This window comes from Syngnathoides biaculeatus, chromosome 2 (assembly GCF_019802595.1).
Source record: "Syngnathoides biaculeatus isolate LvHL_M chromosome 2, ASM1980259v1, whole genome shotgun sequence".
Lineage (NCBI taxonomy): Eukaryota > Metazoa > Chordata > Actinopteri > Syngnathiformes > Syngnathidae > Syngnathoides > Syngnathoides biaculeatus.
Genome location: NC_084641.1, coordinates 19,872,206 through 19,885,846, shown reverse-complemented (window position 1 = coordinate 19,885,846; position 13,641 = coordinate 19,872,206). Strand labels below are relative to the sequence as shown.

Below are 13,641 nucleotides of genomic sequence, written 5' to 3'. Positions count from 1 at the left end.
TGAAAATTTCCTCACGGGAATATAGAATAAGTATCAATGGTGTTATAAAGGTTTACCTAGAACGCAAGGGATGTAATAATATACAATGTGTCTATTGCTATGGGTATGTAGAAGGTAAGCAATTAATATTCGCTGTCCGACATAGTCTTTCACCGAGGTCTACCTTGAGCCAAGATTTAGACATGGTCTTAGTAGTCATTTACAGAGACTTTCTGCCACCGAATCGTCCTTCTGCCAAGCACATCCAAGAACACTCCCTCTGCCGCTCTCCAAATGCCCAGCTTGGCGCAGACTTGTCTGCCAAATTGCCAAACACGCACAGGGAACAGGATATGGAGGCATTTGCGCCACCCACGAAAATATGTCTACAAACTGACATTTCTCGATTCTCAGATTTCAAGACTTAAAGCAGATGTGTGATGAACTCTAAAGCTGTGGCAGGAAGCCTGAGAGCAATTCTGAGACCAGGACGAGGCGACTCCACAATACTAATGCAATGAGTGACACTGCAATGTATTGTGGATTCACTTTTCACAGTATCCCCTCTCGCTTGTCCTACTGTGACTCTGGCATTCTATCATAGTGTACTTTCTTAGCTCTAGCTGTTTATAAATATGTACATATTTTACAGATACGTCATGCCACATTCTGTAGCATTGGATGTGGGCAGGGGTCCCGTTACTGCTCCCCCAGCCATGCCGCGCTGCACGATCGGACACTTTGCACATGCCAATTAATGCCGCTGATTCTTCTTGTGAGTTGGGTCACACATTTATCACCTCATGTGGTTTATCACGGCTCGGCAACGTGAGCTGAGAGCAAACCGCCACTGAATGGAGCTTGGCAAATTGCTCTTCTGATTCAGAGAGCCGGCAATAAGGCGTTGAGTTGCTGAGAAACTTTTTATGGGTCTAAAGAGGGGAAATTTTCTTAATGTCAGAGACAGATGGCAACCCATGAAAGCATTATGGGAACGATATCTAAAATTGGGAACCAAATTAAACCGTGTACTATTAAAGTTCACATATTGTGTGATGACATACAGTTTTACACTGCTGCAAGCTACAACCACCATATTGTTAAATTCAAAAACTTTAGTGTCAATTGGAACCGAACATTATCTTTGCGAAGGCAAACATCCCTCATGTTGTGCGGATTTACCCAGTGTTGAGACTAGTGTGTGTTACCATGGCACAACTATTCACTCTAACCTACACGATAATCATGATGTGATTTACAGTAAGTCTAGCATAAATAATAACAATAACGACGGCTAATAAGATAATTTTTTTCTACTTGGGATAGGTCATGAGGGTTTTACATTTTAAAATAGGACCATATTCTGACACTAAATCTGTAATGGTATTGCTGATATGCAAGACAGAGGAACATGGCTATTTTCAGTATAATTCTAGAATAGTCACAGCGGAACATGGTATGAAATTTGTCAAAATCTGAAGGGAATTTTGAATGTGCTTTTAATGGTGGTCCTTATGTGTAGTGCCTTTACAGAGCTTTTGTTTTGAAATGGCACTGAAAAACTGAAACGGACCATAAAAAGTGAGTACCGTAATTCCCGGCCTACAGAGCGCACCTGGTTACAAGCCTCACCGAGTACACTTGTAAAGGAAATACCATTTGGTACATGCATAAGTGCCCACATTGAAACACGAGATATTTACATAGAAAGACGGTACACAGAAAGACTTTAATGCTACGACAGCGCTAGCGCTAACAGGGCCGGTTCAAATAAAACTTACCGGTAAATATCACTGAGACACGCCAGTAACACAGCAGCAACATGCTAGCACAGCATTAACAGGGCCTGTAAAAGTCACTTCCTCGGCACATATATTCTCCCGGTCTCATTCTTAACTTTTCCACTCAAGTGCCCCCTTGCGGCCGTTAGAAAAAAATGCACAAATTAATTGCATCACCGCATAAACCGCAGTATTGAAAGCGTGTGAAAAAAGTAGCAGCTTGTCGTCCGGAAATTACGGTACATAAGGTAAATGTATATCATTGTACTGGATTGTATAGGATTTGCTCAAGACGCCTTGTATTTGTACAACCATGAATAAAAACAAAACAGACGCTCAGCAAGCATTATAAGCAACATCGAAACATGTTTTCCAATTGAAATTCATACTTTTACACAAAGTGAAGTGTAGACACAGCAGGAGTCCACTCTGTGTAATGACAACAAACCTGCCTGAAGGTGTACAGCGAGGCCCTTAGTGCACCCAGCAGCCCTGGAAACACACCGCTTGCAAAATGTAAATATTCATACATCCACTTTATACAGCACTTATGGTGTTCAGCATCGCGAGGAGCTGAAGCCTTTCCCAAAATGATTACAGGTGAAAGGCGGACTACACCCAGTTAATCACAAGGCACATACTGCACGGTGACAGACAACCTTTCACGAGCACATGCACACAGTCACTGAGTGTGAACTGCTCCACTTGTCAGCACCAAATTCAGGCGAGTGAACCACCACTCCATCAGTGACAAAAAGTAAATCTAGTGGAATTAATTTAGCCGAGTCAACAGCGCTGAGTTGGGTTCCATTTCGGTTTCACCACATCCTGCAGCCAGCAGAAAAAAAACTTGAGATTTGCTGTAGTTCAGTAATTCAATTAACCCCCTTGCAGCCTCCCTCCCCCAGTTTGGTTTACGTCTTCCAACTTCTGGGAGGTCATCTCAGTCCTCATGGTGAGAGGAAAAGATGAAAAAGTATTTGTTACTATAACCTGAATGACTTGTATCATGGGCAGCATAGTGGATGACTGGGTGAGCACGTCTGGCTCACAGTTGTGAGGACCTGGATTAAAATCCCAGCCTCACGGCCCGGCTTTGTATGTTCTCCCCCCTGTCTGCATGGGTTTTCGCCGAGTATTCCGGTTTCCTCCCACATTCCAAAAACATGCATGGTAGGTTAATTGAAAACTCTAAATTGCCCGTGTCATTGTACGTGTGAATGGTTCTTTGTTTGTATGTGCCCTGCAATTGACTGGCGACCAGTTCAGAGTGTACCCCTACTCTTGCCCAAAGTCAGCTGGGAAAGACTCCAGCATGCCCGCAACCCTAGTGAGGATAAGCGTTACAAAAAATGGATGGATGGATGAAATGGCTCCCAGTTAACTTAAAGAATTGTACTGCCATAAACTAGAGTTAATTTCAAAATAAAAGACAAATGAGCCTCCCCCACCAGGGATCCTGAAATGGGTACTACAGTATATCCTAACTAGTACTCTTTCTCTTACACTATCATAAATAAATAAAAGAGAAAAGACCTACAAAATGATCAAGGAGAAGTATTTTGTGTAATTTCCCCTCATCTTGCACTTTTACTCAACATTATACCTCATTGATTCCGATAAGACTGTAACATGAAAAGGTTCAGACTTACAAAGGAACTTCCAAAGCAGAGGATTGGGAAAAAGGATTCTGCTGCATACTTCAACGCGAGCACAATAGAGACCTCAGGGACAGATGAATACTGTATTTTCTTTCTTTGGCTTTTAACTGGGCAGACTCCTTTTTATAGTTGTAGGTTTACTGGCAGTGACAGTTAAACATGCTGAAACGCAAGATGTGTGAAACCTTGAATTTGTAATTAGAGTATGTTGGAGTATGTTTTAATTGAGACAATAGGAACCTATGCAAGGTCATCCAATCAGTACTGTGTAGCTTCATCACAGTCTGGTTTGGGGCTGCCATAAAGGACAAACTCCGAGAGCAACGGACAATCTAAACTGCTGAAAGGATTGTCAGCAACAATCTGCCCACCCTTGAGGACTTGCACGCCACCTGAACTAGGACAAGACCAGGCAAGATCCTTTCGGACCCTGCACATCCTGGCCAACAGCTTTTCCAGCTCTTTCCATCGGATGGGCGCAACCGATCAATGCAAACCAAAACTAGCGGGCATTCCAACAGTTTCTTCCCACTTGCAATTAAAGTGTTAAATTCTTGAACAGGTAACTTCCAATTCCACTGCAACATGCTGGCAGTTTGCTGCCTCAGGTTGTTGTCGTCACATCATTCTCGGCCAATTAGTATTAGTATTGTATCGCACGACTAGTCACTTTAAACAGGACTAGTTATCAGTCTTGAAGTCTTGACCTTTGCACAATTGTCATGGCACTGGATAGTCGCTCTAATGAGCATTCGAACTGCTATAAATGTTAGAAGACTTTGCACAACTTTGTAGAACTGTGAGTTTTTGTAAGAAAACTACGTACTGAATGTTTGTCGTAATAGGGCGGTCTCCAACTACCGGAGACAAATTCCTTGTGTGTTGTCACATCCGTAGCCAATAAAGCTGATTCTGATTATTGTTTTGATTAATGTTAGCACTGGTGAAACGGTTCTTTACCTTGTATAAGAAGAATGGTGAAATGTTATATTTACCTGTAAGGAGGGGGGGGGGGCGTCTCTGAAAGTGATATTTTGACTTGGAATAAATTATTACAACATCATAACCATTATTTCCATCCATCCATCCATCCATTTTCTTAGCCGCTTATCCTCACAAGGGTGGCAGGGAGTGCTGGAGCCAATCCCAGCTAACTTCAGGCAGGAGGCAGGGGACACCCTGAACTGGTTGCCAGCCAATCGGAGGGCACATGGAGACAGACAATAGTCGCACTCACAATCACACCGAGGGGCAATTTAGAGTGTCCAATTAATGTTGCATGTTTTTGGGATGTGGGAGGAAACCGCAGTGTCCGGAGAAAAACCACTCAGGCACGGGGAGAACATGCACACTCCACACAGGCGGGTCTCGGATTGAACCCGGTACCTCAGAACTGTGAGGCCAACGCTTTACCAGCTGACCCACCGTGCCGCCACCATTATTTCCAATTAGGAAAATTGTTCAGATACCAAATTGTGTCACAAAACGGATTGAGCTCAACCTCACACTAACTTTAGCCTGTGTTTTTCCTACTGTCCTACTATACAGTTATGTTTTGTCAAAATGTGGATAAAGGTAATTAAAACAACATATAGAGCCTAAGAGCCTTACACACTTTTATCTTTTTTTGTGATTTAAAATGATATCTATAAAGGAGCTCATCGTTTAAAACTGACCACACAAATACTTCCCTTGGCAGTGGAACAAGATTAGACAGCCAGAGAGACAGAGAGACAGACAGATAGAGGATGTGTCAAGGTTCCAGAACTGGAGACATAAAATAGGATATTAATCCATTTGTCCATTAGGGTCATGGGTATGCTTTGGCCTATCCCAGCTGACTTTGGGCCAGATGCGGGGTACCTTTGGGACTCGTGGTCATCCGATTGCAGGGCACGTGGAGACAAACAATCAACATGGCTACAAAGCTTCCTTCCAGAAGTGTGTAAAGGTGTGCCAAGTAAGGCTGCGAATGTGGGTTCAACTCCGGGGGATTACTTCAAAGGGGAAAACTTGTATTTTATCCCATGGATTTAAAATATTCATTGGACACTCTAAATTGACCCTAGGTGTGATTGTGAGTGCGGCTGTTTGTGCCCTGCGATTGGCTGGCGACCAGTTCAGGGTGTATCCCATCTCCTGCCCATTGACAGCTAGGATAGGCTCCAGCACTCCCTGTGACCCTTGTGAGGATAAGAAGTGAATAAAGTGGATGGATGGATATTACATTATACTAATATAGATATATTTTTTTTAAATACAGAATTAGCTGGGATAGGCTCCTGTGATCCCCGTGAGGATAAGCCGTGAAGAAAATGGATGGATGGATTTAAAATGAATCTTTTGTGACAGTACTGCTGGAACTTTCTGGGCACACATTATGCTTTATTCATCCTTTGAGGGAAATATGATGAATTATGATAAAAGATTGTGCAGGCGCATCTATTGCGTTATGGGACCAAAACTTCATGGTCTTTTGACAAGTTTTTTTGTAATTATTTATGTTGGCCGCTGCCTTTTCATTCCTCAATAGTTCCGTCTTCCCCCAGTTTCCCTGGAGGTTGACAAAACACGCTTGGAGTGTTCGAGGGTCGTACACCAGCTTACGCAGGCTCCCAACTCTGACTCGCTTAAAACTGTTATTGCAGCCATTAGAGCATTTCCTGCTGGCCACCATGGTTTGATGCCCCAATCTCCCCAAACTGGAATGAAGCCCACGGGGTTTTATATAGTCGTGGACATAACATCCATAATTATTTCTATTGCATGAACCAGTCTTGTGTCGTCTAAAATGCCCCCCCTCTGAATACAGTGGCCTCAGAGGATACAAATTGATACAGATTGTTAGCCAGTATATTGCATCAATGAAGTGATAAGCAGTGGCAAGTTCACATTGGTTTCACTTGAGTGGGGAAAAAAGAAATTAGTTGCTTTTCTTAAGGGTACGAATTTCATGGTTGAATCACCAAACATTCATTCACTCTTATGGTGTGATTTTTGGAACAATGTCCTCAGTGCATGACAGTTTCTCTCCCTGTTCCTAGCGGTCTCTAGTTCGCCATTCAAAGGGTGTAAGTGGACCTGAGTGACATGACAAAAATTTTATTGGCTTTTTCCATAAGTAAACAGGAGCTCCGATTCCAGCTCCAGATGGCCATTTAGCATGTGATTGTTCAGCGTTCCCATTTTCTCCATGCCCCTTGCAACTGTTTTTATTTTGTATTTTTCAATTAGAATGTTTGTGGCTGATTGGGCATCGGCGACGGTTGCTTTCTTTTCTCATTTTTCGCCCAAGCAACTGCATAGCTGAAGTTCGCTCCAAAGTTAATGCTTGGCCCAAATAACGAAGCAAGAAATATCGATCAAGCGAGAGCTTATAACTTAAAAACCAATGCTTGTGAATTGGGGAACTCTAATCAAGGTACCAGGAGTGTAAATGAAATAGAAAAAATCTGTTCTCAAGTGAGGGGGGGGGGGGTACTTGTCCACAAGGTTTGATTGATTAACATTTACTTTTTCACTTGAGTGGTCGATGTCCGAAATAATAGGCCTGCATGTAATATATATATTGTGGCAGGAAACCCGCAGCAGATGATCGTGATGGAGAGTGCCCCACACATCATTTGGCAGCAAGCCAGAGAGTTAATGTTCCATCTCTGGCTCTCTCTCCTCATTCCGAGGCTCGAAGTTGGTGACAAAGCACCCACAGAACAAGTCTCCTCATCCTTCAATCATCAGTCAATGCTAACTGTGTGCATTGGAAACAATACCAGGGAAGTTGGAGTTATCGTTTCTATGTAACGTCAACTTGTATCAAGGACGCAGAATGACTGTTCTTCGGAAATATTGTTTTGTTTTGCTGTAAAGAGACCTGTTGCACTGTGGCATGTGAGCCACCCATCCTTTTTCTGAGCGGCTTATCCGCACAAAGGTCGCTGAAGTGTCGGAGCCTATCTCAGCTGTCAACAGGCAGGAGGCTGGTTGCCAGCCAATCGCAGGGCACGTGGAGGCAGACAACAGTGCATTGGAGCCAAAGTGGGGTAAATGTATTGTATTTTTTTTTTTACCATGGATATTTTACATGCAGTGTATGGTTGGTAGTAATTCAGCCTGGAATTGATTTTCTGAAACCCTCTGAAGAAGTGACAGAATTAAGGCTTTTTATCGTATAAAGGATTAAGTGCAACGTGTGGAGAATTGAGCTCATTCATTCCTGACACTGATGCATAGGGAAATGCTGCATTTTTCTAACGGGTAATTTTTTAAATGACATACTCATGTGTCGGCTGGCGGGTTAGCACATCCACCTCTCAGTTCAGAGGTCATGAGTTCAAATGGTCATGAAGTCATGGGCTGTGGAATTCCCCAAAAAACATGCAATTTAGGTCCATCGAAGACTCTAAATCAGGGGTGCTCAATGTGTCGATCGCGGGACGGTGTGGCAAAAAACAAAAAAAACGTCAGCCAATGTTCCTCTAAACTGAGCACTGCGATTGTGCACCGCTGATGCAGTCTCTTGGCAGATATTCTGCGTTTGCAAATTGGAAGTATAACATACAGCTATTCAGTTTGTGGCATTTTGCAATGTGATTGGCTGGTTGCTACATCCAATGGCACAATTCACATACGTACTGTAAAAAATGAAAAGAAGAAGCCACTGGTTTCTTTTAGGCAGCACACGGACCTTTCTCTAACAACGACCGGTGCTCCGCCACACTTTCATTTTCGTAGTTTACATTACACCCGCCCCCCCCATCCCCGCTCTTGAAGACGTACACTCATAATTACAAATGTTACAGTACTTACGCACCCCATCAATGTGTTTTATAATGACAGCGTCCACGTCCACTGCTTTAGTTACCGACAGTCTGGGCAACGCAGAGCAAAGACAAGTTAGACATGCTACTTATGTTTACTTTTGATATTAATGGAGAAAGTTAAAGAAGAAATGCTGTTGTTTTAAGATACAATGACTGTCAGAGTATGTGAATAATCAAAGAAAAAGTGGTTAAACTGGACGAGATTTTCTCTTTTCGAGTGGGAAAGGTCTGGTCTGAAGCCAAAGTAGAAAGTGCAGGATGTGTGTAATTTTAAAATTACAAAGCCTGATCCAGGATGAAAGACATACAATAGAGTGCACAAAAATCTAATTCTGTATTTTAAAAAATATATATATATTAGTATAATGTAATATCCATCCATCCACTTTATTCACTTCTTATCCTCACAGGGAGTGCTGGAGCCTATCCTAGCTGTCAAAGGGCAGGAGGTGGGGTACACCCTGAACTGGTTGCCAGCCAATCGCAGGGCACAGTGAGACAAACAGACACACTCACAATCACACCAAGGGGCAATTTAGAGTGTCCAATTAATGTTGCATGTTCTTGGGATGTGGGAGGAAACCACCAACGCAGGCACAGGGAGAACATGCAAACTCCACACAGGCGGGTCGGGGATTGAACCCGGGACCTCAGAACTGTGAGGCCAATGCTTTACCAACTGATCCACCTTGCCGCCAGTAAAATATATCACATATTAATAACATAAAATTGGGAGCATCATCATCATCCCCCCCAACCCCATCATCAGTAGCTCGCGAGAGGTTGGCTGCTTGAAAAGTAGATATTGGGGTAAAAATGTTTGGGCAACCCTGCTCTAAATTGTCAGAAGGTGTGAATGGTTCCACGTTTGTTTGTCATTACGTGCTCTGCGTTTGGCTGACGAACAGTTCAGTGTTTTCCCTCTCACCTAAAGTCAGCTCGGATAGGCACCAGCACACCTGTGACCCTAATGAGGAAAGCAGTATATAAAATGGATGGATGGATTTATTTAATCATCTTGATGACTACATTCAACTACAGGCGGGAGATGGATATCTATGCGGCTCGTTGAGGATCCAAATTAGGGCAAAATCAGCCTGGACAGAGAGAGGTCTGTGATATTTTGTTGTTAGTTACTTAACCAATTTCTGTTAACAAAAATAAACGACTGGGAATGAACCCAAAAAAAAAAAAAAAGCCATTACTGTGAAAACAATGTGGACAGTTTTTGTAGTGAGAAGAAAAACAAACACACTGCATGGGGCATTAAATTGAATATGTTAAATTCTAACAGGATAATCAGAACTGCGCTAAGGACACATTTTGTCAGCAAACCAAAACAACTACCCATTTTCCGAGCCGCTTACCCACACAAAGGTCATGGGAGCGCTGGAGCCAATCCCAGCAATCTTCGGACAGGAGTTAGGTACACCAATCACAGGGCACACTTGAACAAACAACCATTCTCACTCGCATTCACACCTACGGGCAATTTAATTTACCACGCATGTTTTTGGGATGTGGGTGGAAACCATAGTGCCTGGAAAAAACCCACGCAGGGTAGGGGAGGAGCGGGTGGGGTGGGGGGGGGGTACATGCAAACTCCACACAGGCGGGGCCAGGGTTTGAACCCTGGTCCTCATAACTGTGAGGCAGAAGCTTTAACCAGTCGCTCACCACGCAGCGCAAAACAAAAGAACTTAGATACATTAGTGAATGATGACAGGAAAAAAAAATACCTTACAAGTATTGTAATTTCTTGGGTTCCCACCTCAGAAGGAAAGATATTCTCAAACTCTTTTATAATACTGTTGCTGTTTTTTTTTTTTTTTTTTTCCTGCCACTGATATCGTGGTCTTTGAGCATAGGAAAGAATTGTATACATGAATTCTGCTGTGGTAATCAAATATATTAGCACAACTGTGTAGTGGTGTGCCATTTACTAAATAAAAGTATGAGACCAATTACAGAAGAAAGAGAGAAAGTTATACATCTGCAAATAAAGTGCTTAACTTTAGAAAAATGAAAGGTTTGATTTCCCCCTTTTTTTCTTCAAGTTGTCAAATCTTGACATGACTGAAATTAATTTGAATTTAGCAAATCTTCAGTTAACTGTTTTAGAGGTTATGTTTGTTCAATATTTTATTTTTGTTTCAAAATATTGTTTGACATAAATGCATTTATAAGTGCTCCCAAATGCAAATTCCCCTCTGGAAAGTACTGTACAAATAATAATGAACTGCCTATTCTATTTTAAGTACCATTTGTTCCGCATTTTTTTCTTCCTTTGTCAGTCATTTTGTTCTCTTTCTCCATTTACAACTTACATGGCTTTGTCTGTTCTCTGCCTTACAAGACCCCAAGATCTTAATCATTCGAGATCTGAACTGTTCTCAACTTTACCCAAGTATTTATGGCTTTTATTACAATTTGTCGTCATGCAGAGGCTGAAACAAGTAGCGACCTTATTTTAACACGGCGTAGGAAATACAGATAACTATTTTCAAATATAGGGAGGACAAGCAAAAATTGTTCAGAAAAATATATACTTAAGTCAGTACCAGAAATATCGACTGTAGTACATTTATTTTGGCCCACTGCTGGTGAAAACCAAACACAAAGCCTGCTTTTTGAATGCAGAAGATTCCTGTTATGCAGCGGAAAATCATTTCGAACAGTCGGACAGAATAGACTTGTAGTTTTTTTTTTGTTGTTGTTGTTTTTTTTTTTTTTTTAAAGCAACATTTATCAGCAAATTATCATCTTCTTGAAATAACCAAGCGTGTCACCCACCTGGAGAACCGTCTTCATGGTGACGGGGGCCACGGTGGCGGTGCAGATGGTCTCGCCCTGACGCGCCTCCTGGCCCATGATGAAGAGCATCGGCGTGGCCAGCGTGAAGGAAGCGAGCCACATGCCGCTGATCAGCTTCTTGGTGCGGCTACGGGACATGATGCTCTTGGCTTTGAACGGATGGCAGATGGCCATGTAGCGCTCCACGCTCAGGGAGGCGATGTTGAAAGCGGTGGCGTACGAGCAACTGTCCCGGAGGAAGTAGTAGCCGCGGCACACCGCGTCCCCGAACACCCACGGGTGGTGGAACCAGATGAAGTTGTACAGCTCGATGGGCATGGAGAGGACCAGGATGAGCAGGTCCGACACGGCCAGGCTGGCCAGGTGGTAGTGGACGGTGCTCTGCAGATTCTGCAGACTCTTTTTGCTCAGGAGGGCGTACAAGGTGATGGAGTTGCCCAGCGAGCCCACGGCGAACAGAAGCAGGTAGATAATGGTGACGATCACCTTGGAGTAAACGTCCGTGTTCACTTCCAAGTCCTCCGGGTCAATGCCCGGGGTGCTGTTGGAATACAACGAGTGATTCCCGAAAAGTAGACGCTCCAGGGCGCCGTGGCTGCGCGCGTCGCGCCCAAATCGTGTCGAGTTGAAGTCCATGTCGGTTCGACGCACATGCAGACACACACTTTAATTCAGAAACGGGGACGTACTAACCGCCTTTGACCTGCATATCAGATGGCCACGATCTGGTGCGCGGACGAAGGAGGAGAGCGGCTTTTATGTTTTGCAGCCAGGAGGCGTGCACGGCTTGCAATTGGCGCAGCTGCCATGACGCAAAAGTCAAGCCTTCGTATTTGCTCCCCCCCCCACCCCCCCACCATCAATTTAGAATAATTTTCAAACCAAAATAAGAACAGTTAAATTGTTAAGGAGTTCCCCCACCCCTACCTCTATGTCATACGTCTGTACGTGATTGTGATAGCAGTGGCGGTCCTATCTTAACTTGTACCATATCAATACTCCCCCCCCCTTCTCCCGCCAGAAACACGCGCGCGCAAACTTAAAAACAGACGCACACAAACATGAGCTACATTAAATCCGTTTAATTCTTAACAAATAAGAATACTGTAATGAAAACGTATATTTAGAATTATCCATCCGTCCATTTTCTTAGCCGCTTATCCTCACGAATGTCGTGTTGGAGCCGATCCCAGCTGTCAACGTGCAGGGGGCGGGGTACACCCTGAATTTGTTGCCAGCCAATCGCAGGGCACATTGAGACAAACAGCGCACTCATGATCACCCCTCGGGGCAATTTAGAGTGTCCAATGAATGTTGGATGTTTTTGGGGGATTTGGGAGGAAACCAGAGTGCCTGGAGAAAACCCACGCAGGCACGGCGAGAACATGTAAACGCCACACAGGCGGGTCTGGGATTGAATAAAAAGATGCAGAAGATGCAACAAAATATTCAAAGTGTTCCACAAATGTATATAAATACAAAAGAATTTTCATATGAAACATGCACCGAGTGAGCATGTTCATCCGTAATATTATTAAACTTGTCAACCTGCTTTTTGTTAGAATATTTTTTTATTTGAACCCTAAAAAAAGAGATGGAGAATGCTTTGAAACTTGTTGTATCTGATGTAGCCTCTGACTCTTAGTTGCTTACTTTTGTCTATTCTTAGCCAGAGGACCGAAATACTCATAAGAGGTGAATGACAGTTGCAAACACGTACAGGCACACAAAATATTGAGAGGACCACAACTTGGAGTTGTTGATGACCTCTCATTTCATTGTTTGGGAGCAAAATGTCTATTAGCCTCTCACAATAATGAACGGTCTCTTGCTTCCAAAACTTTTATGAGCAGGTATCTTAGCAAGAGGCTAACAAACAGCTAGGAAGATATCAACAACTGAACACTCCCCAGCTACCCGTCATATTTGTTTCTTTGATTTTTTTTTTCTATAATATCAGTTTTGAAGGGGGAAAAAAAACTCAAGCAAGCATCTAATGAGAGGCTTATAAAAGAAACCTGACCGTGGATGAATGTTTATTATATTTGTGTATTTTTATGGTTGTCTTTCTTTGGTTGTTGTAGTTGAAGATGTGGAATTCTCAACATTTTGTGTGTGAGAGTGGGTGTATAAGATAAAGCCATTTGATTTTCTATTCAACAAAGCCTGAATAATAAGGCTCCTCCCAACATTTCCTGTAACGTGCATGGCGCTAAGATGACACCAGATAGCTCCAAATATATTATATTAGACATGACTTTGACCGCATTGCAGAAAAAATAGCAAAGGTGATCAATGCAGTGCTCTTTTATCGCGTTTTCTCTGCACACTCATCACATTGCTCAAAGTGCTTTACACAGATTCACCTTTTCCCAAACTTTTATACACCAATGGGCAGCTACTGACATACCAGGGCCTGCCAGGCTCAGTGGGAACAATTTAAGGTTCACTGTCTTGCCGAAGGACACTTCAACAACATAGTAGGAGCCGGGGTTCTACCCACAAACCCTTTCTCTCACTAGCTGACGCTTTCTATTAACTAGGATCCCAAAATGACATTTTTGCTTGTACAGTTTTGTACACTGT

General features: G+C 43.1%; 1 protein-coding gene across 1 annotated transcript in view; it reads right to left on the bottom strand.

The window, feature by feature from the left end:
• Positions 1–11,768, bottom strand: part of ntsr1 (neurotensin receptor 1 (high affinity)) — a 31,336-nt gene extending 19,568 nt beyond the window's left edge. The window contains exon 1 of the mRNA XM_061839781.1: positions 11,035–11,768. Coding sequence (XP_061695765.1) covers positions 11,035–11,691 — 657 coding nt within the window. The 5' untranslated portion in view covers positions 11,692–11,768. The remainder of the gene's footprint in view (positions 1–11,034) is intronic.
• Positions 11,769–13,641: the final 1,873 nt, after the last annotated feature.